Source organism: Haliaeetus albicilla, chromosome 2 (assembly GCF_947461875.1).
Source record: "Haliaeetus albicilla chromosome 2, bHalAlb1.1, whole genome shotgun sequence".
Taxonomy (NCBI): domain Eukaryota; kingdom Metazoa; phylum Chordata; class Aves; order Accipitriformes; family Accipitridae; genus Haliaeetus; species Haliaeetus albicilla.
In genome coordinates, this window is record NC_091484.1 from 52,018,248 (window position 1) to 52,042,269 (window position 24,022).

At 41.5% G+C, this 24,022-nt stretch overlaps 2 protein-coding genes across 15 annotated transcripts in view; one reads left to right on the forward strand and one right to left on the reverse strand.

Annotated features, from left to right (window-relative positions):
* The window catches only part of ICA1 (islet cell autoantigen 1), a 79,136-nt gene extending 65,541 nt beyond the window's left edge, over window positions 1-13,595 (forward strand). For 9 of the 11 annotated variants that reach the window (XM_069774491.1, XM_069774494.1, XM_069774452.1 and 6 more), the window contains 3 exons: window positions 123-404; window positions 5,417-5,512; window positions 7,287-10,504. In XM_069774491.1, coding sequence (XP_069630592.1) covers window positions 123-404; window positions 5,417-5,512; window positions 7,287-7,408 — 500 coding nt within the window. In that variant the 3' untranslated portion in view covers window positions 7,409-10,504. Of the gene's footprint in view, window positions 1-122; window positions 405-5,416; window positions 5,513-7,286; window positions 10,505-13,213 lie in introns of those variants that run through there. The other 2 variants (XM_069774465.1, XM_069774461.1) reach the window with 2 other exon arrangements.
* Window positions 13,596-20,981: 7,386 nt separating this feature from the next.
* Window positions 20,982-24,022, reverse strand: part of GLCCI1 (glucocorticoid induced 1) — a 57,828-nt gene continuing 54,787 nt past the window's right edge. For 2 of the 4 annotated variants that reach the window (XM_069774506.1, XM_069774501.1), the window contains exon 8: window positions 20,982-23,978. In XM_069774506.1, the coding sequence (XP_069630607.1) occupies window positions 23,630-23,978 (349 nt within the window). In that variant the 3' untranslated portion in view covers window positions 20,982-23,629. The remainder of the gene's footprint in view (window positions 23,979-24,022) is intronic. The other 2 variants (XM_069774513.1, XM_069774519.1) reach the window with 1 other exon arrangement.

Consider the following 24,022-nt stretch of genomic DNA (forward strand, 5'->3'; position numbering starts at 1 on the left):
CACGCAAAAAATAGTCCATCTCACTTAACATACAAAACCTAGATTGGATATTTTTAAAAGGTTCCTTCTTTTCTTTGTTTGTCAAAAAAATTATTTCTCTTGACTCTCTTGTTCTGAGACAGCTTCGAAGGATCAGTTTGTGAGGTCCTTGGAGTCAGAACCTGGTGATAAGGATGACATGGTATTACTGAATGAGATCCTCAACGCTTCTTCCCTGGACGAGGGGGAATTCAGCAAAGAGTGGACAGCAGTTTTTGGACAGGTTGCACTTGCTGATCTCACCATGAACTCTTCAGCTGGAGATGTGGAGAATACTTCATCATCTGTGGCACCAACACCATCAGGCTACTTGCCCTCACAGCTGTTAGACCAAAATATGAATGACTTGCAGTCATCTTTACATGGTGAGAGCTTATCTTGTTCTGTTAGTGTTTTGGGTTTAGGTTTTAGAGTAAGGTTTTCTGCTATGTAGAAGCATAGTGGCAGCTTGTGTTGTGCCATAGCTGCAGAAACCCTGAAGTTAAAGCAGAATGTGGCCTGGAGAAAAACATGTGAGTAACATATTTGTTTTTCTAGCCCTGCTCATTCAGTGTTTGTGAATGAGGTACGCTAAAACCTGAAGTCAAAATTACGGTCTTGAATGTTTTCATTGAGTTTCCTGAAATGTTCTGTAGGCCTTTGAGATCTGTAACAGAAAATCTGTTTGAGTGGGTTTTACTGTTTAAAACGCAACTGCTGTCTGTTAAGTGTCCAAAGAACCAAAAATGATTACTGTCTTTTGTCTGGGAATACTATTGCTAAACAACTTAGTGAAAATCAATTGCATTCATTCGTTTTCTATTTTTTTCAAAGCATCCCATACTGTTGCATGTAGGGATATGGGTAAGGTAGAATGGGTTGTCTCATCCTAGCAACGATACAGGTGGATTCCTCTTCTAGGCTGGTTATCTACTGATGCAACTCTTTCTCTCCCCTTTCTTCTATGCAATTCATTTTCTTGGGTTTTCCAAGCTGCTGGGGGCGGCGGGGGGAGAGGAGAGGAAAGAGGGGAACTAGGGCAGAGCTTTCCTGCTGCTGCTTTGGCCTTGAGGAAGGGAGGGAGAAAGGCAGGCTGGTGATACCCAGCCAACAGCAGCTACCTTTGTCTTCCACACAGTCTGGCTAGATTTCTCCTAGGGCTTTGCAAGCTGGAGGAGGACCTTGTCTTTTTGGGCTCTGTCCCAAGTCATTTAAATCTCATTTGGGGAAGAATGATGTAGGAAAGACTAGCAGACTGACTCCATCCTGAAGACTACTTCGTGGAACCCATGCAGCTGGTACAATCATACATGATGTAAAATGACCTGTGACGTTTTGGCAAGAATAAGAAAGTCGAATTTACCTTATAATTAATAGTTATCATCACTCCCCCTAAAGCAAGATATTTGGGTTCACTGACTTCAACGCTTAGATGGAAACTAGGGGAGTGACATTTGTAATGATGCAGTTTTAGTTGTATTTTTATGATAAGGTACATGCATATATGAGTATGATTGATAAAGTGAAGAGGGGACTGGAAGAGTGTAGGATTTGACCTCATAAAATTTGAGCTAAAAAAATCATGAGGTTTAGTCATTGCATTGTCAAATTAAACAGTTTTTGACAAGAAGCAGACACGGTATCTATTGAAAGGGGGAAAAGGAACAATGAAAAACGCCTTTCTTGATACAGAGACATAAACAGATTTTAAGCAAATTACTGAAAATAGCAGTAGAACTACTATGGGATTGATTTTTTTTTTTCCCAGAGTTTTTACATATTTTTAAATGTAAACATGTTTTTGAAGGAAAAATATTTTTGAGGTGTAAATGGCAAACAGGGCTGGGTATCCTTTCTGAGGCTGTTATTGCTCTCATTTGCACAAGACACTGACATTGGCTGCGCTGTTAGCACTTCAAAGTCAGAACTTGGGTATGTTGCATTCAATGAACACTAGAAATGGTAAATCCATTCCAGTCAATGTGGTATCCCAAAATCTTTTTTAATAAGAAAAAGAATAGATCTGTATTGGAAGAATAAAATACGTTGATGTTTTCAAATGGTTTTCCAAGGGTTTGGCAGAAGATCATGGTAATTGATCTACTGGCATTCGAAAAGTCAGAGCTAATCAGCTGAATGATCGCATCTGACAATGAGCATGTTCCCAGCTGACTCTAGCTGCCAAGTAAAATGCATTATTTAAACTAACTTTCATAGACTATTTTTAAGTTTTTTTTGTTTCTTATTTTTTAACAGAAGTTAAAATCTTGTCCATTTTATGTCTTGTGAAATCTCAGCTTTAATCTTAAACTGCATTTCATTTCACTTCACAGCACTTCTTTCATAATTTGATCTTATCAATACATTTGGGAACGGGGGGGGTGTTTAACAAAATACTAACTGCACTATAAATATATCTAAACATACAAGTTGGAAATATTAGAATATATGAATTATGGGTATTTTTACTGAAGACTTGTGAAACATCTCCTATGCTTTTTCTTCCCCCTAATTAGTACGATCGCTTAATAATTATTCAGTGTGAGGTGCTGCACTGGAGCCTCGATGTTGCATACTTCCTGTGTGAATTTGGCCTTAAGACCATAAAGATTCTTAAAACTCACATGCTTAACTTTAAGCACATTAACTTTTCTATTAACTTCAGTGGGATTACTTACTTACTTTACGTTAAGCACACTCATAAATCTTTGGGGCTTTGTTTTCTCTCTGCCTCAGATCTTAATCTGTAAAACAGGCACAATGCTATGCAGGTTATAAACTGTTACGGTCAGGAATTCCCAGCTCGGAGTTTTCTCTGGCTGTATTTATAGGCAGGATCTAGCACAATGGGACTTTGAATTGCTGTGGGACTACCAGGTGCTGGTTTAAAATACATATAAATGTGTGTGTGTATATATATTAGAAACAAAGCATGCTCCCAACAAATCTTTTAGATTCTCCTCTAGATACAGCTTTGTAGTTTGGTTGCCTTTCCACTTTTTCAGAGAGAGCATTGGCTTTCTCTTTCATGATGTTTACGGCCTCATTTACTTACTCATACCACTAAGGGTTCCTCTTCCCTACATGTGCATGTATTCTAGTTGGTAAGAAAATGTGCAGCTTACCATTTCCATTTCTAAATTTAATTGTGGTAATGTTTGTGAAGATGCTAGCTGAAAAGTAAGCTCTTTGGTTTCCTTGCTGTCTTGGCAATAATCTTTTGTCTAGTCACGTAACAAAGCCATCCTGTGAACAGGCAAACCAGAACAGGCTTAGGGCTGACAACTGCTTTCAAATTGATAGCCCGCAGTTTGTTTTTGAAAGGCAGAGTTGTTCTCTGTAGCCTGCTGTGAGTGGACACTAAAAACATAATTCATGAAAGTATTTAATAAAAATTCTGTGTCAGTCTTTCCCAGCGCCTTCGTAGATGGACAAGTTCATTACAAAAACATCACACATTTTCTGGAACATTTTTGGTTGGATGTTTTTGTTGCCGTTGTTAGGTTCTTTTTGTTTCCTAAGTGGTGCTTGAGCTTCCTGCGTTCCAACGAACAGAGAACCAGACCACAGCATCTCTCAGGGACATGCTACTTACCAGGCCTTAGTCCAGGGACTCAAAAGGAGGGCTCCAAAGATGTTAACTGGTCTGCGGTGTTTCGCTCTGTGGTCTGCCAGTCACATCAGTGTAAACGCACATCAGTGAGGTCTCGGGGAGCCAACTCCTGATCTCACTGAAGTCAGTGGGACTTGCACAGAAAGTTTCCGGGCAGCACTCCCATTCATTTCTATGAAATTAGGATTTGGCCCTATTCGCTTAAGCCACTCAATTTATCCATTGCTATCCATTGACGTATTAAAACAATTTCTTGCAATACATCTCCAAACAAATGAAAGCATTATAGTTTTCTGTAGTTGTGTGTAATGTCCTCTGCCATTCTCCTCTTCTGTAACACAAGCAGAGAAAATGTCTGGAAAAGCATGTCATTCTGAAGTGTTAATGCCATACTTTTCATTATTTATGATTCAAATGTGCTTATTTGAAAGATTAAAATCTCATTTTCGGGGGGCACAGGCTAGCTCATAAGCCTTTTATCACCTTTGCCTAGAACAAATATATGTGAGCCCTCTGCATCCAGATTTAGAAGCAGTTTTCAGTTTGTTTCCTTAGAGACAAGGAGGATGTTTGTAGCTTTAAATTTCCTTCCTAATTCATGTGATTTTTATAGAAACACTCTTCTTGCCTCTTTTTAATAACACAGCTTAGGCGTCAGACCTTTTATAGTCAAGGTAAGATCAGAGAGTGATGAGAATAATCTACTGGAGAAAGGAAGGGTTTGTGTGACTTACGTGGCTGTTACCATAACTGTCAGGACACTGGGTACCAGTATCCGACAGGGGTCTCAAAAGAAGAGGAAGTAAGGAGAGGAAGGACAAAGAGAGTAGAAAAAGATGTGAGAGCATGAACTTGTAGAAAAGACTGAATAAGGAAATGCTAACTGTGTGCACAGGTGACTAGCCTGTTTCTGATACTGCAGAATTAGATATGCTAGATCCCTGAGATGGATGGATGATTGATCAGGCCACACTTAAAGGAGATATTATTGAAATCAGAAATATGACCTCCAGTCTTCTAAATGTGATAAATCATAAGAATTTAAATATCTTAAGCCAGGGGCAGAAATGCTCTATTTTTTCCTAATGTGTTTCCAGGGTACACCACCCCTAGTTCATTTTGCCAGCCTAGCTCATCTGGCCTCATTAACTGTATTTATCATTACTCTTTTGTGCCTGTGGAATATGCATGTAGGAACAAAAAACTGTGAATACTCAGTTTCACTTCTTCCTGCATAGTTACTCTCTTCTCTGCTGAGAATATTCTTCCAAATGAAGAACAAAAAAATACTCCATTAAAACCTAATGTTAACTTAGTAGTGCATCTTGGATTTAATTCTTCAAAGTATTTTGCAAAATCTATGGTCACTAAATATGGGGGTTTTGGAATAGTTGATGTAATGAAAGTCTTTGGAACTGTAAAAGTAAAAGGTGGAAAAAATGTTTAGTATGTGTGATATTTTTACCCAAATGTAAGTGATATTCTTCTCCCTACAGCTATGCTTGACTTGATTACTCTACTGGGCTCTTTGTAAGCAAGTATTAACTGTGATTGGATAAAAGAAACAAGAAGGGATCTTTTTTAGCCAGGTTAAAGGCTTGAGTTGCCTGAATCTGGAGATGATGAAACTGATCCACAGATACTGTCTTCTTAAAAATGTTGCTTGTCTGCAGCATCTGACTGCTGATTTCTTGTGTACGCGGAAAGATACGAACAGCCATAAACATAATATTCTGCTCCATGGTAATTCTTCATGCTAATGCTGCTGTATTATTGAATTTTTAGGATGGGCAGCTAACAGTCTGAGCCCACCATCTATACCACAGCCAGCACAGAAACCGAACAGCCTGAATGTGAATGCTAACAAGACACCAGTGAAAGGTGATAGTTGTGTATTTTTTCAGTTACTTTGCTTTTCCTTTTTAGCTGTGACTCTTGTATCTTTCCAGTCTTGTCAGTTACTCTATCATAATAAAACCTATTTTTGTAGTAGCTGCATGTCAAGAATCTTGTGCTCACTAATGAATTACTCTGTTTCAGTGTTGATTATGTGTATGATGTATGTGTATTTTTTTGGTAGCCTTCAGTACTAGTAGTATATCAAAAGAGTAATTTACTATATAATGAGGGAGCTGAAACTACAGTTTCTTTTACTACTTTAATTTTGAGTCACACAGAGTAGCATCTGCATGCACTTTGTCTAAGCTAAACTGTTTCGAAGCTCTAGGAGGACACTGGCTAAAATATGGGCTACTAATAAGGCACAAGAGCCCTACTTGCAAATTTTGTTGATAATATACATCATATCAGTAATCATCTGTTTGAAACTTAATTCACTTCTTGCAACTGAGCCAAGAGTGCATAGTCCTGCCATCTACTGAGACAAAGCCCCACTGATTTTGACTAGGGTTTTCTGGATAAGTGAACCAGAAATATGTTGAATCCTTATTGCCAGTTTGTAGCCTATTCTGTGCATCTGCATTCAATCAGAAGCTATGTCAAAGATGTTCAGGGCAGCAGAAAGGAGCGACATGTATTCCTTCCCCTGCCTCCAGGATTAAAAGGCTGGTATTTTTCAGCTCAGCAGAAAAAAGGGGGTTACGGTGGTTTTGAAACTGATTTGGAAACGAGTGTGATGCCACAGCCACAGTACCTTCACCAGAAAATGTAACAGCCTTCAGCTACTTTGAAATCTGTGTTTATGAAAGTGGCAGATACTCCAGTCTTGCAGACACCAAGATTAAAGTCATGCCAGGTGGAGCCTATTTTGTCCATAAATTCCTTGTGTCACAAAGAACGCTTTCATGCGATGTTGTATCTCTGAGTGGAAAATCATGTCTTATTTCACTATCACTGTAATACATGTTAAGCATAGGGTCACAAAAAAATAAAGCAAGTGGTGATGTACCTTTTTTATAGCAGCCAAAGTTGTCACTGCTTTAACCTGAACATCTGCCCTGTTGGAATAAGGGAAGGTAGGAGACCTCTGTGAAATCTTTATGTCAATATAGACACATAGATGCAATAGTCCAACTGTTGTTGGAACATATTCCTGGTTCACATTTTTTTATATGCATCAAAAAATACACCCTAATACTAGAAGCTGTACTTGGGACTGGCTATCAGATGTACACCCTCTCACTCCAGCCAATACCTTCCCATTAAAACTTCATTCCAGATGGGAAATGACCTTGTGTGGTCATATACAGGGGGGGCAGAACAGTCACATGAACTGGATTTAGGCAAAGGAATTTAGTCCTGTAAGAAAGGTTGAAAGTAAAATTTGCCTTCACTTTCCTTTTACTTTTTTCAGGCATGCAGGTGCACACACAAATAAAATACCTTTCATGAAACAAAGCTAGACAGAGTGAGATTGTTTCTATTTTTAATTAAAGTGTTCCTGTACTTATCATGGCAGGAGCCATATAAAATACACAGGCAGACAGATGTAAAACATTAATTCTTACTAAAGTTCCATATTCTGTTAAAGGTAGTGTTTTAAAATGCCATCACTCATTCAGATTTCCTTGTCAGAAGTGCTCTTAGTAATAAATTAAACAATAGTGTGGCATTTGTTTGACCTCAGTCAAACGTTCAGTCAGTTTTGCTTTAAAATAGTTGACAACTCTGTACTGGTTTTTTTTTTTTTCCCCAGAACCTACAAAGAATCCTAAGGACTTGACTGCCTGGTTCAGTCTCTTTGCAGACCTTGACCCATTATCCAATCCTGATGCTGTTGGGAAAACCGATAAAGAACATGAATTGCTTAATGCATGAGTCAGCTGCCTATGGTAACTCACATTCTTCCATTCATCAACACTATTTTGAGGTTTAAAAAAACTAAATGAAAATTAGTATACTGTTGTGAAACTATAAAGTATGTGCCATGATAATAAAACTAAAGGGAATGAATCCCCTTTTATATAGGTACAGTTATTTGCTCTTGTTTTGTATAAAGAGTTTGCATTTATTTTCTACGTGGATTTACAAAAATGAGGTTAAAAATTAGGGCAGATTTCCTGCCAAATTAGATTATCTGCTGAAACACTGTCTTTGCCTGAGGTGATGCGGAGCTAACGCTGGAGTGAAATACAAATTGCAAACCTATTTTTTTATAATGTTTCTTGAGTAAATAAAAAAAATCATGTAACTGAGGAGGCTGCATGAGTCAAACATCTATCATGTATATAATATATATATTACTGCTACATTAAGATGTCAACTAAATTTGTTTTGTTAGTACTTTCAGTGAAAAACCTGTGCTGGGGCTAATTATTGAAGAAATACATTTGGGTCTGTGCAGCCATGGAAATCGTGCCCTTTCTGATTTAACTTACTAGACAAACTGCACTACATAAACAGAAGTCATGCCCAGCAGGCTGCTTTTCTGAGGTTTTTCTCCATTGCACCAACAGAATATGCACCTGTTTGCAGAAGTTCCTTGCAACTGATGCTTTACCATGCCTTCAAAACATTCGTATTTCTTTTCGGAGTATTTTTCATCCAGTTTATTTCTGAAGCATGTGTTATTTTGAGCTTGTTGTGACATTAACTCTTTAATAAAATGATTTTGACAAAAAAAAGACCTTTTATTCCCACTGGAATGCTGGTGTGCTGTTGAATTGGTACATAACAAGCATTTGAAGATAAAACATATGACCACTTTTTAGACAGTACCTAATAATTAATATCATTGCCTCGTGCTGTTTCTGAATAATAATCCAGTAGGACAGTAAGAAAATTTGAACTCACTCAGTATCCCTTTGCCTCCCCACTCTCCTTTTACAGCAAAGGAAGGTAAAAAGGATGTGTCAGCAGCTGCTTAAGATCATAAATTCTGCATATTTGCTCTATGTACTGTATAAGACCTACTTTGCAATTTATTGTATTTCGCCTTCTTTTGTTCAGTTAATTTTCCTTTTACGTTGGTTAAGTTTTTCACTACCAGTTAACTGAACACGCAGTTAATCCTTGCCTCACAGTCTGTTAGATAACTAAGTACCTGTATTGGAAACATGACAATAACTATATAAACGTAGAAGTTAACCAAGCTGACCTGCTGCTTCTTGAATGGAGCAGAACATAATTTGATGGCTGCACTGAGCAGCATTAATGTGTGTTTGATACCTCCTAGCTAAAAAGCTACATGCTATCAGTACTTGGGGGGGTTGGACTGACTGGAGTTCATCTGACTGAATCCTCAGCACGTTTTAGATAAATACCTCTGTCCAAAACTGTAGTGTTCAGAAGCCCACCCCATAGCCTGGAAGTCTCAAGGTACTTCAGTTTTTGCCAGAGAAGTTCTTCAGATGTTTAGCAGCATATTTTCATGTTTTTTGTATGGCCTGGTCTTCTCTTTGCGCAGTACCCAGCCCAACCAGGTCCCTAGCACGGAGGCTGGTAATTAAGACATGGAAGCTGAGGTGGATGCCTAACTGTCTCTAAAGATAAAACTTGATTCCTTCCACAGTATTTCCTACTGTTTGGTACTGGCAGCTCCTTGCTCAATAAGCCGTCTTTTCTGGGATGTATAACTTTGTTGAGCATTAGCGGGGAGCCTGAACTCCCGACTTTGGGCTGCAGTCTCTGGCAGTAAATAAGGCATCTACAAAGTGGATTAACTGGGAAATACCTAAGGTTTACGCTGGGGTGCATTTACTTACACTTACGAGTGCTCGTTTGCACTCATAACACAGGATGTTTGCCCCAAATCCTCTTCATGTCAAACTGTAATTATCTGCAATGCCAAAAATGTTAGGAGCTCAAGGGACACACAGGCTGCTTTTCAGCCCAGCTAGGTTACCACTGAAATCATTAAACAGATTCTTGCAACTTTTAAGCAATTCTGTGGTTGCTAAACTCGCTATGGATTATGTTTGTTTGTCTTGATAGTTGCTAGAACATTCATGGACAATCACTTTAGCATTTTTAGTAGCTAAAGCAATTAGGATAAAAGCAAAGAGGAGGCCATAGTGACTTCAAAACAGCTAATTAACTGTTCTTCTTCAAGAATCAGAAAAATGTTTGTGTTTGCTTTTTAGGTCACAGATTCTAGGGAAAAAAAAAAGTCTCCTGTCTTGATTGGCACAATTAAGGGCATTGCACAAGTTCAGCTAAAGATGTTCTGAATCCTCATCATGTTTTTAGGTAGAAAACCAGCTGAACGATCATCCCTTTTACACAAGAAACACCATGGCTGCAGGGTTCCCCCCGCCCCAACTACACTATCAATTAGTTCATATTATGCATTAATTTCTTGTAATATGTAATTTTCGAAATTAACATTAGCTTTGAATTCTTAGTCCTTAGCCTATGCAATTTTTTTACACTTTCAAATGAAAAAAAAAGGAGCCAAAAGTATTTAAAATAGAACTAATTTTGCTTAAAGAAAAGCAATTGAAATCCTTACGTACAATGCATTATTGTCAAAAACATTTATTGAAGCTGAAAACTAGAGCAAGAAAGCTAACACCCTGGAAATAGGCATTTTTTCAGGCAAAAATCTTAATTACAGAGTTACAAACAATGCTTCCCTACTACTAAAGAAGTGTATGGCATGTGTTTCTCGGCAGCCTGACTGCAGAGTAGCTCCAAGCCCCAGTGCCATCGTGAGAGGATTTTCTGTGATGTGTGTACAGGCTCAGCAGTAGTTGGGACAACAGGGTAGTTCATCATCCTGGTAAAATTACAGATGGATTGTTCTACACACATAATGTTCATCTTGATTTAATATGCTTCATTCCAGTTGCGTATTCTGGTTGAGTAGTGGATTCTTTTAAAATAAAAACAGCTGCAGAACCCTATGGCAGATGAAAACAGTGGTAATTGATTAACTGTCTTTATCTGGAAGTTTATTAAAGTTGATGTAACTGATTTTGGTGAGATGAGGTTTCTACAAATCTAACAGCTGCTTCAGGGGAACTGGAGTGTGCACCTTGGGAATTGAACAGCTCATACAAAAAACTAAGTAACATTTTCAAGTAGTTTTTCTGGCTGCCTTAAGTGATCAGAATTTAGTTCCAACATCATAGTAGAATATGACTTACCTTGTTCCCTTCTTCTGTTTCCACATCCAACATCATTGCATGGGCATGACACTGAGGTACTTGAAGCAGGACTACTTGGCCACAAGCAGCCACCTGCCTTCCCCCAACACCCTTTTTAATTGGTGCCCTTCAAGTGTTAGGGGCTGCACACGCTAGAATAAACAGGACCACCCAAGCAACAAGGTGACTGCGAGTGGAGAAGCAGCAGCAGCTTTGCTCCAAGTAGGAATAGCAGCAGGCCTACAAGCCATGACAGCTCCAGGATCTGAGCTCAAGAGGTTGACCCAGGTGTTGTGCATCGTGCTGCATTTTCCTGGGGCCTCTATCGCTACCATTTGCCATTTTCCATCACATCCCACTGCAGGTGCTAAGGGATACTGGATGAGCACCACTGAGGAATGAATGGTGATTGTACTGTCCATGCTTGCTGCTGAGAGCATGTGGGGTGAAATAGCCCCAGGGCAAAGGAAGAACAACTGGAAGGTCCTGTCTTCTCTCAGTGCAGTTCCCAAAGACAATTACTCAGAGTAGCAGCAAGACATTGACATGGTAAATTTGCAGTGTGGGTCCCTCCTCGCTTTTTCAAGCTCCCTTCCTCTTCTGCCCAGCATGCAGTTACTGCTTCCACCCACTTGGTCCAGCACCCATCTGCTTTCTCCTCCCTGGCAGGGAGGCTCTCAGGCAGGCCAGCAAGGATGAGCTGGGCAGCATAGGGAGGCCCTGCCATGCTGCAGGCTAGGCAGCCTGAGGCCACTTTTGCTCATCCCATCAGCAAGGACTGTTGCAGGAGTTGGACTTCCATGGCCAGCCAGGGACCCCGTGTATTTCTAGAGTTTTTTAACACTACAGGTGTGTAAGTAACCTGAAGATCAGCCCTCACTGCAACCCCCGGCACACTCTCTCATCTAGTGTTTACTGTAAATCCCCCTCTGGTAAGCCTACTTTTACAACTTCTGCTCCTTGTAAATGTCTTATTTTTAAACAAGCCATATGGGAAGGCAGGAAGCAGAGCAACAACTAGGCTTGCCAACAGCCGAGCAGCAGAGGGTTTGCCTCAGCTAAGAAGCAGAAACGCTGAGACAGTCTAGCACTGCGTTGGCAAACTAGGTACAAACGAGCTGCTTCCCACTGTTGGGGCTGCCATCCTTGCTCGGCACGTGCTCAGTGCACAGAGCCTGGCTGTGATGCTGCAGAGTGCGTAAGCCCGATGCTGTGCACAGACACAGAGACTCTCCTGTGACAGTAAACAAGGGTACCATGGCCAAACAGGCCCTGCAGGTTCAGCAAGTTTGGCTTTGGGTAACCCATCCAGCCTCCAGCTCCAAGGCAGACTGGCTTTGCAGTCAATCAGAGCATTACCCAGGTGTTCATTAACAGTGCTCTCCTAAGCATAAAATTGACTTTTCCCCTCATTGACTAATTAGAAACCAGATAATCTTCCCTTTAAGTAACAGAAGGTATTTGCCTGCACAGGAGCCCACCATGTGAAACCCGCTGGAGCGGGTCCAGAGGAGGGCCACAAGAACGGTCAGAGAGCTGGAGCACCTCTCCTGTGAAGACAGGCTGAGAGAGTTGGGGTTGTTCAGCCTGGAGAAGAGAAGACTCTAGGGAGACCATACTGGGGGTTTTCAATATGTAAAGGGGGCTTATAAAACAGACTGAGAGAGACTTTTTACCAGGGCCTGAGGACAAGGAGCAATGGTTTTGAACTGAAATAGGGTAGGGTTTAGGTTGGATATAAGGAAGAAACTTTTTATGATGAGGGTGGCGAGACGCTGGAACTGGTTGCCCAGGGAATTTGCAGATGCCCCATCATTGGAAGTGTTCAAGCTCAGGTTGGATGAGGCCTTGAACAACCTGATCTAGTGAAATATGTCCATGGCAGGGGAGGTTGGAATAGAAGACCTTCAAGTGTCCCTTCTGACCCAAACCATTCTGTGAGTCTATAATGAAGTGAGAAGGCTGCCATTTGCCAGGGAGCAGTGTACACCTCCCATCAACTGCATCAACTTTTAACTCTGTTCTACCACACCGAAAGCTTGATGTGCCCGACTTTGCAATTAATCTGTAGTGGAAGGGTGTGAAGTATTGGCTGCTTTCAAAAAATTACAAAATTTAAATTAAAAAAAGAGAAGCATGCTGTAGCTTGGAGGTGAAGGTCTGTCTCATTCTACCTGCCAGCTATTTACACTGGTTGCTGTTGGAATCTTTATGGGGTAATGAATACAAAAAAAAAAAAAAAAAAAAAGGAGAAAAGAAAGTAGATGATAAGGGATTTTAGAAATGACTGCAGACCTACCTAAGCTGTTAAAGTTACAGCCAGTCTTCTCTTCAAACAACAGTCTTTCATCTAGCCCAGAAACTTGCTCTGTAGGGTGTTTCTTTTATTTTGGACTTCCACAGCTATTATGGCAGTAGGAAAGGCCCCAGGACAGGTGCTGGAAGCCATATGCTTGCTTCATCAACAGGCTGGGGAAAGGAAAACAAAATTTTAAAAGTGCTACACAATTAAATCATCCACCCTGTCTCCATCTAGGTGGGCGGATAACAGCTGGCTGCAGGAAACAAGCATGCTGAATGTAACAGGAGCAGGATCCAACAAGGAAAAAACCAAACTCCTACTATTATTCCAAGTGCAATCCTCAGAATAAACCCTTGACACATAAAATACAGAAATTATAATCATGGCCCACTGAAGTCACTGCTTTGCTGTTAGGCCTGCATATTTTTCTGGACTGTTTAGGCAGTCTGTGTGGTCTTCCATGATCATCTCTGCCTTGACCTTGAGTATGAGAGCTTCAGAACACCAAAGTCTGACAACAGAGAGCAACCCTCATCATGGCAGGGTGATAGTTTCCTTCGATTTTTAGAAGACAACAGAGATTCTGAAGAATGAGGCAAGCCCTGGAGGAATTCTTCTGATCTACAGTTCAGCTGGGTCCTGGGCTGATCTGACCTTTCTGCAAGGTTGTCCCTGCATTTGGTGAGAGCAGCCAGGATTGCAAAGGAGCCAGAGGCATGTGAGGTATTCAAGGCTTTTCCCCCAAAATGGCAGCCTGTGCTGTTAAGTCACAGAAGCCTGCCCAGGGCTTGGGTCCATGAGCATCCCAAACCCATCTAAACGTGGGCCGCTGCCCCGTGGTTTCCTAGCAGGCCTTTTCCAACTGAAAGAAGAACCTGTAATGGCTCTCATCTGGCTGAAAACTTGGCCAAAAAAAAAAAGGAAAGAAAAAAAAAATGTTTGAGGCAGCAGAGGTCACACAGGCACGTGAGCCTGCACAGCAGGGAGACGCCGGCAGCGGCAGCAAGCAGCAGCGCTATCGGAGCCCTGGGACAGGGCCTGTGGTCACCTCTGCTCGTCACCAAACCACAGCCAAGCTTACCTGTGAGGTGTACACAGCTGTTACTGCTCTTCATTTAGGGAAATAATTCTGAAAAGCCTTAATTGAACACAATCTTCCTTTTGTCAACACTTAACCCTCCTTTCCCCTCCCACGCTGAGCACTTTGCAGCTTTTGCTTTCATTTTTAAGAGAAGTGATCTGGGTTGCCTTGGAAGCAAGAGAGCTCTCGGCTTCACCAGCCTTTGCCACGTTCATTAGTTGACCTCAGAGAGCGCAGGTCCATCTCACCGCTCACATTTTAAGCCATGGGAATGTTGCCAAAACAAAGCATAAAAGGAAGCAAGATCAAAAAGCAAACAGAGGCATCCAGGAAGAAAGGCTGCACTGACACTGCTTCAAGACCCCCCCTCTTGCCCCCACCCATTTTAGCAGCCCATCCTGTTTAGCAAACATTAAATGCAATTGGAAAACACTAAAAATCCATAACAGGTCATTTTCCTACTTGAGATTTGCGGGAGCAGAATGAACTGTCTGTCCTGGGTTGGTTTTTAACGAACAGTACAGCTTGCCTGTAGGTGGTTTGGGTTCCCTCTCTGTTCCCCATAAACATGTGAAGTATCTAGCAGAGGGCTTAATTGAGGTTGAGGTACGTAATGTTGTTTACTTTGATGGTTGTTATCCAAGTGAAAAAAGGAAAGTGTTTTAACATACAGGAAAATGCTTTTATGGCCCCGAAATAAGTCCTTCTGTTGTGTAGCATCGCCAAAACAAAACAAGTTCCTTTCCGCAGGGAGGACTGTCAAAGAAGTGAAGCAAGTGCCTTTCCGCAGGGAAGGCTTAATCCAATATACACACCATCGGCATTGACAAAATCTCTATCAAGGTGCTTAAGTTTCTGCACCAGGGCATAAGGAAAAAAAAAAAAAAAAAAAAAAGCCTGACCCACGACAGCGTCAAGTAGCTTGGGGCCAGTCTTACTGTGGTTGGTGGTTCCTGTCCCCAGCTTACTGCCAGAGCCTGAAACACCACCATGATGCTGCCTGCCTTAAGTCCTAAAGGCTGCAGGAGACCAGGCCTCATCCTCTTAGTTTGCAACAGGAAGGAGTAAACCTCTCCCCATCGTCGGAGACGGCGGAAAGGAGACTCCCACGCCGGAGGGGCAGGCAGAGCCCGCACTTACTGGGTTGGGAAACGGAGACGACCACCATGCCGAAGGCTGGGAGCTGGTGACTTTCTGGCACCAGGAGACAGCTCCTGCTCCACCTGCAGATCTGCATCTACAGAAGGGGGCCGGCGCCCCGGGAGCCAGGTCCCACGAAGCCCCTGCGCCTGCCCAGCCTGGGCCGGCAGCAGTGCGAGGAGGCGGCAGCAACCGACAGCAGCGGGCAAGTCCCTGCTGCCGGCCCGACCTGTCGTCTGGGGAGGTTTGCAGCTTGCCGGGGACCGGGATCAGGGACCGGACGGAGACGCTGCTGGGGCCTGTCTGGTCAAGTGACAAAGTTGTGGTCCGGGTTTGGCAAACAAAGGGCGCAGGGTGATGCGGTCGAGACAGACCTCGGAGAGGACAAGACAGGGGCTCGCCCCGGGGGAGCCCCAATAAGCGAAGCACGGAGACACCAGGGCTGTGGGGAACTCTCCTAGCGCTGCTGGGAGACGGGGGCGGCTCCCCGAAGGGGCTGTACGCCAGCGCCTGCGGCCTGGGGAGCAAACGGGAGGAACTGGAGGCCTGCATGCAGCTGCAGGGCTACCGTCTCCCTGGGATCAGCCGTGGGGGGACAGCTTCCACCACCGGAGCGCTGCCATGGCTGGATGCGGGCTCTTCAGGCAGGAGCGGACAGGATGGTGAGGAAGGGAAGCTGCCCTTTACGTGGGAAGGTGTGGATGCCTTGGGATGAGTGCTGACCCAGCTGAATGCTCACGGGTCAGGATTAGAGGGCAGACCAACATGGGTGACATTGCCACGAGTGCCTGCTACAACACCACCTGATCACAAGGGAGTACATGAGGCCTTCTTCAGAGAACTGGAAGAAGCCTCACATTCACAGGCTCTGTTCCCCAGGGGCCTTGAACCACCCCGAGATCGGCTGGAGGGACAACACAGCAGGAGACAAGCAGTCCAGGAGGTTTCTGAGAACCTCCTGAGACAGTCAGCCAAGGAGCTGGTGAGAGGGGATGCTCGGCTAGATCCCATACTTACAAACAAAGAACAACTGGTCAGGAACATGAAGGCTGGGGGCAGCTTTGGCTGACGTTACCACAAGACAGTAAAGTTTAGGATCCTGAGAGGAAGAGGGGAAAGCAAAAAGCAGGATGACAACCATTGACTTTAGGAGAGCAGACTTTGGCCCCCTCAGGGACCTGCTTGGAAGAATCCCATGGGATACAGCCCTGGAAGGGAGTCCAGGAGACCTGACTGATTTTCAAGGATCAGCTGGTCCAAGCTCAATCCTTCCTCTCTACTCAGCACTGTAGAAGACTCAGGGGGGAATCTTAGCCATGTGGATCAATATCTGAAATGGATCCAGATCTGAAAATCACAGGATTCCCAAACAAGTTTTTTTCCCCGTCTAGTTTGTTATCCAGTCTATTATTTGGATAAATGTATCCAACATTTTCTCACTTACTGGATACAAAACCAAATCATGCTACAGTGCTGCATTCAACAGCCTTTCAGTTAGGATGCCACCAAAGAGGCAGATTGCAATCTATATAGATGGCCTGATCTGGAGAACAAATGACACTAAACCAGACTACTGCTCCTCTGTAGTAGTAAAGCATCCACTGTCTTCCTAACCCAAAGAACATGCTGCACATACAAATATGCACATACAGGGGTACCCTCCAAATCAGGTACAGGTAGGGCCTAGGCTGCCTTTGCTTTCCCATTCCTTAGAAAGTGAAAGACCTACTACCATCATCTTCATCACCCCCCACCCCCAAGGGTTTAGTATTCCCCTCCAGAAGAAGGTCAAACCAGAAAGTCTTCCCTAGAGGGAAGCACGTTTCTTAGGTACTGAATTCAGAAAGCGTCTAAACTGTCTCCTTGGCATTCTTTGCTAGAACAGAAAACACGTCCACCATTGTACCCAACTTCATTTCATGAACAAGAGCCCCTGAATGAGGTGGCAATCCTTAAAATACACGCATGTGCCCCATCCAAAATAAAACCATGCAGTGAAACCTTGTAGTATGGTAAGATCTCTGTACTGTCAAAGAGATGTAAGGCTACACCTGAAACTTATTTTTTCAGCGACTGACACCGAAATGCTGAATGTTTTTCAGCATTCTCAGGAGGTACAATGAATTAGAATCCAAAGGAATCACAAAAGCAGAGTCAAGCATTTTTTTTTACCATTTCCTAAAACCAATGTTTAGTTTCCAAAGGCAACACCCTTACTTTTTAAATTTTTACACAAGAATGAGTTCTTCCTTCCCTATGTAACAAGCCCAAAGATACACCACTCTTATGGAAAGGGAGGCTGTTACTCCCTGAGAAACCTCTGTATTACAGAGATAGGGCAGGACTGGAAATTCTTATCCAAATAGAAATCGGAAAGGAGTAATTGCTTCACCCAGCCTTTTGGCACCAAATCTTTGCGGGGAGTCTAGTTTCTTTTAGCTTTCTCCTCCTTGGAGAAAGAGCCTCTTTCCACAAAAACCTTAAGAGTTCTCAGATCTCATCTCCTCTTGCAGTAAGCAGTCAGACACCCAGAATTAGTTAACATGACTGTTATGCCTAGCAGTCTGGATTTCAGTAACACTATTTACTTACAGCTTATTTGGAGAAGTAAAAGTAAAAACAAGGGTACAAGAAATAGATTACCACGGGTGTTACTAAACATATGTTGCCCTGAGCAAACCCTATTTCTCAACCAATAGCTGTACATATCACTGCAAAGTTCAACCATGCAATTCACTATGCACATACACACACACAAAAATAATTAAAAAAACCCAGAACTTATTTTTCTACAGGCGCAGTTATTAGCCTAATTGTGCTTCATTAACAAGCCCTGTCTGTAATGCAAGGGGAAAAAAAAAAATTACACAAGTTCCTCTTCTCCCAGGCTTCCACCAGCTCCTCTGCATCTGAGCTTCCTGGCTACAGCTCAAGGCAGCCAATTTAACATCAGAACTTGTTATAACCTGAGATAAAATTTCAAGTTCTTAAAAAAGGGGTCACCTCTCTATCCAGCTTCATCAGATTGCTAGTCTTTCTTGTTGTCAATTGAATTGGCAGTTTAACTTGCATGTTCACTCACTCCCGTGTGGTCTTACCCGAGGAAACACTCTTCCCTCTCGATCAATGTTCTCCTACCAGCCCCACTTGAGTGACACATTATTTCTATGACCTGTTGCACTCCAAAAAGACACCATTGACTCTCCAGTTTCTTGCCATCTCTCCAAAATTACAGTGCTATTGAGGTGACAGGAATCAAAACTACTATAAAGCTACTCAACCACCTCTTTTACTGGAGACTTCATTCGCATGTGACACAAACCAAAAAGTTTTAGAAGCCAGGAATTATCTTTAAAGAGCTATTCCAGTTTTTAAAAAAGCATTAACTCCCTAGTTAAAAATATTGCAGCATGCTACTTTTTTAGTGAGGCAAGAATGCTTATGGTAGTTAAAAAAACCTACCTTTTTAAAGTCAACTGAAATGTAAAAAGCCCCAAATAATCATGAGCTAGTAAGGCTTATAAAAACATCTTCTTTGAGCACATCCTTTGTAAAATCATCTCATTTTAAACATACCAGTACTTGAAAAAATCCACCTTTGCAAGTTGGCCCAGAACTCAGTTACCCTTAGTACTAAAATATATTCATGTTTCTAGTGTGAATTCATCTACCTTCATTTTCTTACTGCTTTCATATTCCATGTCTGTTAAATTTAAGTAGCTCATTACTAAGTATTTCACATGTACATATTTACCAACTGGAATTAAGTCACACCTCAACTGTTAAGTTAAACATGTTGAGCTCCTACAAAACCTTGCTGTGTGTTTTTTCCAGTACCCCACTCGTTCCTATAGCTCTTCCCTGAGCCTTCTCCAGCTTTTTACAGTCTCTCCTGAACTAGATAGTTTTCCGGGACTGGTTACACTAATGCAGACAGAAAGATATACATATTTTAACTGCATGGCAGTCTTTGATCAAAGAACTTCCTTTAGCCAAGCAACAACTATGAATGGCTGTACGTGTACATCCCAGTAACGGATGTTCCTTCCCAGCTTTCACTCACTTTTTCCTTGCATGTAGGTTCTGGAAACACACTGCAGGAATTGTAGTTATTTTCTCCAAATTGTGTAGCTTCAAATTTGTGTTTGCATGGCTGTATTTTGCAAAGCAAGCCAGGCTGTTTTACAACAGTAATTGATTTATACTTCTACTAGTCATCTGTCATCTTCAAGCTGCTTGGATTTTACCTCAAGTAACAGATGAAGGTATCAATCCATTACCATGGAGTAAGGCCAGGAGCTAGTTTGCTAAGCCTCAGTGGTCTTTGCGTGCAACTGCGATGTCAGCCAACATCTCTAATCCATTCAATTTCTTGTGTTTATTTTGTATTACTCCAGGCTTATGTTTAAATACTGTGAAGGTATCAAGACTCTACCCTTGGGCCAGTATCTGGCCCTTCCCAAGAGCTGATTTGTCAGGAAGCCATAAATCATTTCTCTGACAGCACCCTGCTTCCTAAAACAAGCAGGTCACTATCTATTGCCCTCTACCCCCAGCACACGTAGCCAAGGGCTCCTCTTACACGGTCCTCCAGTCTCTGAACAGAGTCCATTTCGAGAGCCATGAATTGCTAGAAAATGTAACATTCAAGTTGAGGAAGATCTTTTAGTCACAAAGCAGGGACACAAGGCAAAATTACTTCATTAGCTCTCTACTCGCAGCACTTTTCAGACTGCTTGTCTTGGCTTTGAGGAAGACATAGGCAGTGAATTACACACAGCACTCAACTTCGAAGTGTGGCTTATGTGGAAGCAACATGTTACTGCAACTGTAACTAACCAGGCCAGGCCTAGGTTCACAGGGAAGGTGAAAAAGTTACCCATGGTACAAGTTGCATCATGTCTTTTCAGGGTGAGCGACACGCTTTTGTCAAAGTAATTCTTGAGAAGAGAATGCCCTCCCACACATGGGACAGCCTGGAACTGCTGCAGCCAAATCCATTTAGAGGATGAGGTGGTCACAAAGCTTTTCCTAGCAAGCCCTACAAGCTGATGATGAAATGGCTGAAACCAAGCCGTTTCTGACTGAAGGCCATCAAGCATTTTCATAGCAGGGTGGGATACTACACCCTTTTTCAGCACTTTCAGTTAATGTTTTTAACATAGTCACATCAAAACCTTGCACTCTTTGGGATGCTGAAAACTTACATTTTCACTTACTGCTAATAAGCATTAAACCATTCTTGATGGTTATTGCCATAGTGCTCTTCAGTAAACACTGACTTTGGAGGATTTACATGTATTTAAATATTATTCTTCTTTCCTCCTCCCTCCCCCTCACCCCTCATCTGGAAAGAATTATTCTGCAAGTCAAATGACAATCACTTGACTCATACAGAATAACATGAAACCAAGACTGTCAGTAGATTTATACCACATCCTTTAGGGGTTTAGTTTAGTTTCACATAGTGAAACGTCTAATGGCTTTCATAATTTTCAACAGATAACTTGATATTAGCTATACCACAAACACAGCAGTGGATACACAGTTTCCCATAACGCTTAACTGATTTTTTTTTTCTATGATCTGAAGAAAGAAAAACCTCATTATATGCAGAAATAAAATATGCTATTTTTAAGCATATTTAAGCATTCAGCTATTTTTAGTTTTTCCCCCTCCCTAGAACAGCATTATGCAAAAATCAATAGGTAAGAGATTATCTTGTTCTGGAAGACATAGCATACTAGTCATAAAGATACATGGTTGACATTATTCTAGATGTGAATTTGGAACAATATTAAACTTTAATCTCATTCTATGGTGTTTCATACAGTTTCCGAAACAAATAAACAAACCACTGCTTTTGTGTGTTGTTCCCACCACTTTTTCTTAACTATAATTTTTATTTAAATAAGACACAGGAACTTCTATACCAAAAAAAAATACAAAACAAAAGCCACACATTTCCTTGTGTAAAGCAATATTGTGTGATAACTTGAATACTGTTCAGCACAGTGGCTAGAAATAACAGTACAACTATGTACAAAACTTTAAACAATATTTGACAAATTTCTACAGCTGGATGTAGAATACAATTGAGATAAACAACTGCTGGGAAATTTACATGGCAAAGCATTAGCTTTAACACATTTGGTTCAAAACCTTCAAATCTGCTAAGAACAAATGTGCAATGTAATTAATATTTAGTTTCTCATGGAAAAAATAAGAAGAACATGTAATGGCATTGCAAATATTGTACAGAGTTCATCACTGATCTAAAAACCACTCATCGTATCCCCTGGTAACCTAACACCAATAACTGAGACTACAATTTCTTATCTGGACATAACCAGAGCATAAAAAGGTCATCATACTGCAATGTTAATCTAGAAAGAAAAATATTAAAAGGAATCGATACTTACATCACGAGTATTTTCTCCCCTTTATCTTCGGTCTATAAAATATATAGTGTTTTCACCTAGGCCTGAGATTAGTAGGGTTAAAGATGGCTGCTGTGTTGCAAGAAGGTTTTTCACATGAAAATGGTTAGAGACAGACCTCTCTCTCCTTCTATATTTTCTGCAAGGGGAGTCAAAAAACAGTGACCATTTTATAGGCTGCAAATTCCATCTTGTAAGATAGTATTAACAAAAACTCAGTAATAAAAAGGAAACAATGCTTTATCTCCAAAGAAAGCACATATTTAGTGAGTAGTTATTGGTGGCTCACTCTCACCCCCCTCCAATCTCATCTTCAAAAGAAGAAAAAACCATAATGGAGCAAGTTTAAATGCTCAGTAGCTGCAGGCTACTAATCTCTTCAATTCCTGGAAAAGGTGAACCTTATTCTCTTAGGAGCAGACAGCATAAATGTAGTTCCACTGAGCTGAAAGCAATGGAGCAAGAACAAGTTTATTTTGCCTTTAGGGTCCTCTTTGTATCACAGGAAATTATCTCTGAAAGCAATGCTCCTCTTGTTCCAGTACAATAGAAGAGCATCACTAACCCGTTCTTGCCGTGTACTATTTTGAGAAAGTGTCCAGCCTGCAAAACCAGGATTATTTTACAAGGATTTTTTTTTTTTATTCACACTTACGAAGGGGGGAAAACACACTTTTACACACACAACTTAAGTAACTGAAAGTTATGGGAGAAGCTTTGATTAAGTAACATGAACTTAAAACTATTGTTTTCCCCACCCCTCTTAGAACACCCACTTGCTACTTTTGGACTTTAATCCAAACACAATTACTCACTACATAAATAAAATGCTGCTCATCTAACACTGCTTGACAAAATCTGAAAACCTATATCCAACCAGCAAATGAATGAACATTTCCAAAAGAGAAACTAAACATTAATTTGACTTTTAGACGGTAACAGTAGCATTTCACATCCTTAACTGCCAACAAGAACGTGAGAGGAAATCCCCATCACCCCCTGTGAAACCTGAAACAATCTCTGTCCTTGAACAAAAACATTCTTATCTTTCAAAATCCTCTCATACACAACATGGAATGTTTCTCATGTACAGCCTAGTACTGAACACTTTATTTGCAACAGTTTAACAGTCATTAACTGAGCAACACCTGAAACCTTTAAATGCCACATTTTTACATATATTGAAATGACAGTAAATGCAACGGTTGTTTTACTTGTAAGCACATGACAAAGTGATATACATCACAGATTTGCTGGTTCTCCTCATGTTCACCCATGTCCAGGGTCATCGTTCTCCTGGATCTGAATGCACTTATTCCAAGAAAGTGGAATGTAATGAGGAAATATTAATGCATAAAATAAGGAAAGGCAAAAGAGTGATGTTCCCTCTTTAGCTTTGTAGCTGTAAAATATTTTATATCCCAATATGATATACATTCCAAGTTACCTGAGTTTACACTTCGAGAGAAGTACCTGAAGCTAGGCCATAGGGTGGGCACTGTGCAACTGTTGTGGCCATTTTTTTTTTTTTTTTTTTTGCATTGTGTGTATTACAGAAGTTAGAAACATAAACACCTGGATCAATTGTAAACATAATCCTGAAGTACAGTATTTTCCATAGGACACAACACAGCAAGACATTTTCTATTCAGACAGGCAACTTTTTTTTTTATATATATATAGAGCTTATTTATACTGTAGAATTTGAAACAGAACACAGGACACAGTACTAATCTGGTCAAACATACTATGAAATGCATAGTCTCCACTTAAAACGCTTAATGATATATGGATTCTGCAGGCATTACTGCTTTCTCACAAAAAATGCTGACTATGAATTCTGTCCCTGCCAAGAACAGCGTCGAGATATTTTTTTGAATGCTGCTAAGTATTCCGTGTTGTTCTGAAAGGTTGCCACCTCATGCAGATGTATCTGAACTATTATCTCCTCAATCCTCGTTTCAGGGCAGAGGCCTGCTCCACCTTGGTCTAGATTAGCACGTAGCTCTGAGAAGAAGAATGGTCTTCAGTCTGAATTTCTTGCAAAAGCGGCTGCTGCTGTTGGGACGGTTGCTGTACTGGGACCTCTGTGGAGTCCATTGTGCTGGTGTCATCTGACAGAGATGAGAAAGAGACCCGAGAGGAAAGCTGCTCAACAGTCAGGGTGCTCAAAGCTGTGCTTTGACCAGAGTTTGGAGAGTTCTTCAGCGTCAGGTCTGAAGCAGGAAGGAGGGGGCCCAGAAGTTTTACAGGACAGAAAGCTGATCCGGTTGGGATGAAATTAACCTTGTTTTTGTCAGGACATGAAAAGAGAGGGGCTGAGACAGGCTGACGAGACCTACAACAAAAAAAAAGGTTATATACCTGGCCAACCAAGATGTT